Source organism: Mytilus galloprovincialis, chromosome 3 (assembly GCF_965363235.1).
Source record: "Mytilus galloprovincialis chromosome 3, xbMytGall1.hap1.1, whole genome shotgun sequence".
NCBI lineage: Eukaryota > Metazoa > Mollusca > Bivalvia > Mytilida > Mytilidae > Mytilus > Mytilus galloprovincialis.
In genome coordinates, this window is record NC_134840.1 from 21883143 (window position 1) to 21888705 (window position 5563).

Below are 5563 nucleotides of genomic sequence, written 5' to 3' on the forward strand. Positions count from 1 at the left end.
AACAAAACTTGAATGAACTTTCAACCCAATTTCTTTCTTGTAAACAAATTGTATGAATCAGAAAATTAGAACTTGTGACTAGATGCTAATTTTAAAACGGAAATACAATGTATTTCATTTTAAGTGCATTATTAACTGGCTCAATGTAATATATAGAAATTTAAATGGGACTTCCCTCACAAAATTTTCTATCTATCACGTGAAATTGTTTATATTTCCTTGTTCAATCGTCTCACCACAGTGTGGCGATGGCTTGTCGAAAGGGAAACTTCCTAGTTTTGATTCTTTGGATGTTGGATTTAGCAATTGCTACCCAGGAATCTAGGACCGACTCAATTCCAGCTGGAGACCCAAGAAGATGTTACTCAATCTTAAACGACAAAAACCTGATTAGATATGAAAGTCTACCAGGGAATGGATGGGACAATTTAATGAATAAAGATGCCGGAATTGTTGTAAACTTCAATTTCTCAAAATGTAAAACCACCGACGATGGTCGTTACATTGTTCCAGATACGATATACACCATACCTATCAAATCAAGCAGAGTCGAGACATATGCAGAACTTTTTGATCACTGGACGAATTATACATCAACAACTTCACGATCTATAAATGTTGGTGCCGGCCTCACTTTAACTCATTTTGGAATAAGTGGTAAATTTTCATCAGAATCAGAAAGTATAAAATCCCACCAAGTAGATGACAAGTCCACAACAACACGTGTTCAAGTACGTTATGTGCGCTACACAGCTAAACTCCAGCCCGACACTCCGTTACATCCAACATTTAAATCTCGTCTGCTAAGCATTGCAGCACATATTCAGTTGAACAACACAAACATGGCCACATATGAAAGTGAACTGTTGGTAAGAGACTTTGGTACACATGTTGTTACAAGTGTAGATGCTGGAGCAGCCTTGGTTCAAGTCGATGAAATTAAATCAACATTTAGTCGAGACTACAGTTCGTCAAAGAGTAAAATTTCTGCTTCGGCTAGCGCCTCGTTTTTCAGTGTATTTAAAATAAGCTCTAGTTATGCGCACCAAACAACAAAGGAAATGATCGATCAGTATTTAGGAAACAGGTCTCACTCGAGAGTGGAAACATATGGCGGTCCAATATTCCAACCAGTTAATTTTAGTTTAAATGACTGGGGAGATAAAATCGGTGATGATCTAGTCCCCCTTGATCGTGCCGGTGATCCGTTGTTCTTTCTGATTACACCATATTCTCTGCCAGAACTACCAAATTCTGTAGTTTACAAACTTATCCAGTCTGTCAAAACTGCCATTGAAATGTACTATAAATTCAATATATACAGAGGCTGTACAAACACTGATTCTCCAAATTTTAGCTTCCAAGCAAATGTTGATGATGGTACTTGCAAGGCTCCATCTACAAATTTCACATTTGGTGGTGTTTACCAAAAATGCAACAGAAACGGAGGACTGTCTAGAAATCTTTGCAGTGGTTTAGACCAAAAGAATCCTTTGACAGGAGATTATTCCTGTCCACCGAACTATGAAGCCGTCTTGATACAAGAATCTACCAGATCTTCATCTGAATCAGTTCATAAATGTCACAGATGTTGGCTATTCGCACACTGTTGCAATGACCATACTGTTTATGGAAGCGCGACTTATTCTGCATACTGGTGCGTGGCTAGAGGAAGCGTTCCAGAACAATCGGGATTTTTATTTGGTGGTCTCTATACAAATACAGTGAGTAACCCCGTAACACGTTCTAGGCAGTGTCCGCTATATTTCTATCCCCTTAACATTGGAAATGACATGAAAGTTTGTGTCAGTGATGATTATGAACTGGGATATGAATTTTCTGTTCCGTTTGCTGGTTTCTATAGCTGTAGGTCTGGTAATCCTCTAATGATTGGATCAAAGTTGGACAGCAAATCCAATTCATTAAAATCTACGCACACATTAGATTCATATCTCACACTGTCTGGTTCGGGACAATGGCCGAAAGGATGTCCAAATGGTTACAGTCAGCATCTTGCCACAGTAGAAAATAGCTGCGAAATAAACTACTGCGTTAAAGCTGACGCGTTTTCGCCACGTGGACTACCACCTGTTCGTCAGCCTCCATTCATGGAAATACCTGCGGAAGGATTCACGGACAGTTCGTCATACTCTATTAGTGACGATGGACTTATTTGGAAAATAATGACACCCGAGGAAGCGGACACAAGTAAAAGCGCAAGTACTTCCAGTTCCGATTCCGAATCGTCAGAAAATCCTGGACTTTCTAAAGGAGTTGTTGCTGGAATTTCCATCATAGCAACAATCGCCTGTATCGTAGCAGCATCGGCAATTATCGTCAAATATCGAAAATATAAGAGTCTGTATCGTCCACTCAAAATGTCTGCTCCTCTATATAGAGAGAAAACTACGAACAGTCCTAGCCGAGTTCAATATGGTTCACAGAACGAACATCAAACGGAAATTCTAGTAGAAACATAGACAATCTTTTGTGTGGTTGTGCAAAATGCAATTGCTCCCAAAACTATAATATATGTACTACTAGTATATCTATGTCTTTTGTTTGTTATAGGACAGGACAAATGTGTTAGTATTCCGATGAATTTGTTGAAAATGAGGGGAAAAGGTTGGCATATGTTTTTTTGATTATTTCAAAAGTTATTGCAAATTCTGACAAAACTTAGTTACAAATAAAAAGTTCGCTCGTTATCCAATTAATGAAAACAGTCTGCAGTGTCTGGAATTATCGCATCTTCAAATCCTAAAACAAGAGCTAAAATATTTTAGGTAAAGCTATGTTAGTTAAACACAATGTTTAAGTTATGCTGGCCTTCTTTTGCATAAGTGCCGGCGACACTATACAATGTTCAGCGATATAAGATGGATTTTAATGTACAATTGAACAATAGTATTTTAAGCATTTCTTATGTTTCCCTCTTTCCATCTTCTCACAAGAGCCCTTAACATGAAAGGTTACATAGTTCTAAAGTATGCGGTAGCTTAGCTGCGGAACCGTAGCTCTTAGGTCCTTATGTTATTATTTGACTATTTGCGGACCATAGTATGCTTATCCAAAAATAACATAAGGACCTAAGAGCTACGGTTCCGCAGCTAGCGGTAGCTATGAAAACTTTGATGGAAACATAAATTATATATTTTCTTTGACAGATTTGAATTAGATAAATATAAGCAGTTAATTGTTGTTTGATTGCCAATGATACTACTCTCAACTGGAGACAATGTGACGTAAAGGTAAGCACCTATAGGTCACCGTACTGCCTTTAACAACGAGCAATACACGTCTACCATATCGCAAGCTATAAAAAGACTCCGAAATGACAGATGTAAAACAATTCAACGAGAAACTATCCCGGAAAAAATTATAACCAAAGAATAATCGAAAAACAAATATGTTATTCAACAGCAAACGATAACCAGTAAATTACAGGCTCCTGACTGGGGACAACCCCATGCATAATGTTTAGTTCGTTTTGGATATTTATAGTTCATGTTTAGATTATGTCTTGTATTGAAAGGTATAAATGTTTTTATACATACAAAATACTCCACTAGAATTGACGTTGCCTAAACTTGGGAATTTTGATATTTACCATTGAGTAACAACACACTTGATAATACTGATGTGGGAAGCTACATATGTCCATGAAATGCTGGTATGTTATACAATTAGTACAAAGAAAGAAATTATAAAATTTAGTACAGATTGTTTATTGTATATAGTTTATTATAACTAGCCATTTTGATTTTTAATTTTACATTGAATTTGATTTTTCACAGTTTTTATGATGATGTCGATTTTTTTATTTACTACCACTGTAACCGTGATATTGTGCTATTGTACATTTGTGTATTCTTGTCTTTCGTTTTTGATAATGTGCTTTGTCTATATGCCTTTTTGTGTTTCTTTGTTGACATATTTTTTTTATAGTGATTAAGATTACAACACGATGCTGTACCACCCCTATTTGAGACATTTTTAACTATCATATATGTTTGTTTTGTTCACCCATCGTTGTCAATATTGTGGAATTTTTAGCGATTGTCATACGAGCGAAAGGTTTAACTGGCTATATGGCCAAGTTTTATTTTAGTCCGCCATTTTCTACATAAAAAATGCCGGTGCCAAATCGCGAATATGACAGTTGTTATCCATTTGTTTGGGGGGGGGGGGGTGAACTTTTTATATTGCCAAATGACTTCCGTTTAGAATTTTCCTCAAAGTTCAGTATTTTTGTTATTTTACTTTTTAAGGAAAGTATATTCACAGTAATCATCTCACGCTATGAATGGTAGAGTGGAAGTGGAGCAGAATGTTACTTCAGTCGTTTAAACATTGTCAACCGATGAGAATTTTGAGGACTGATTATCACAGAAAGGCTCCGAGTAAAATTATTTTGGGCAGAGATCCAATGCTTATTGGATGCATTTAAACACGTAATCACAGAGCGAGACTGTTGTTTTGTATTTAACTTCGTACTTTATTTGACTTTTTCACTTTTTTAAGTCGAGTGTCAGTGGCGAGTCTTTTGCAGACAAAACGCGTGTATGTACATGGCTTACTAAATTTAAATCCTTGTATTTATCTGATTAGTTTGTTTATGTCATGTGTTGGTTGGTTTTCTTTCATGTATGTCATTTTCCTTTTTGCGGGCATATCTTTGCCCAATCTGCCCGTAAAACTTTTACATAGTACTTTTGATATGCAATACGTATCGATATAATTTATCAACGAAAGAGCTTGATTTTACAGGAAATTGAGTTGTTGCAAACAAAATTTCATTTATTTTAAATTATGAATTAACGGTACCCTGAGTAGTTACTTAGCTGACAAAAAGAATGATGTGACAAGAGCTATTTTTATGACTCTGTAGTCTGAGTATCACGCTACTCAAGTGAAATACTATGTTTTGTACAAATGTAGCTCAATTTATATTTGTGCAGCGTTTTCATGTTTGTATATTTTGTGTATTGTTTTTACTTTTATATATTTTTATCATTGTTATAACTAAATTGTATGTTCTTTGTCTCTGAAAAAATTAAAACAAAATAAATCTTTACTAATAATTTACTGTAGTTGAATTTTGAAATATGTAACTCTCCAGTAATCATTTATAGTATAGTTGACAACAAATGACAACATAATACAACATAACAAAACATAATGCAACATGATACAACCTAATACAACAGTAATCAACATGATACAACCTAATACAACAGTAATCAACATGATACAACCTAATACAACAGTAATCAACATGATACAACTTAATACAACAGTAATCAACATGATACAACCTAATACAACCGTAATCAACAATTTGAATAGTTAGTGTATATATGTGGGAATTAAACATCAAAGCTCTATAGACAACCTAAAAAAAAAACATGAAAAACTGAAAAAATATAAATGTCAAATGTCTATAGTTATGTCAAAGGAAAGTCAATCTGAACGAAGCTGAAATGTACGTATTTCTGCAAAACTCTGTAACTCATTACTACACAGATACATAAAACAAATTGCGATTCAAGGTCCGAACTTC

General features: G+C 35.2%; 1 protein-coding gene across 1 annotated transcript; it reads left to right on the plus strand.

The window, feature by feature from the left end:
* The first annotated feature begins 203 nt into the window (after positions 1 to 203).
* LOC143067412 (macrophage-expressed gene 1 protein-like) lies at positions 204 to 5084 on the plus strand. The gene has a single exon (XM_076240664.1). It carries the CDS (start codon positions 249 to 251, stop codon positions 2478 to 2480), a length of 2232 nt encoding a protein of 743 aa, XP_076096779.1. The 5' UTR covers positions 204 to 248; the 3' UTR covers positions 2481 to 5084.
* Positions 5085 to 5563: the final 479 nt, after the last annotated feature.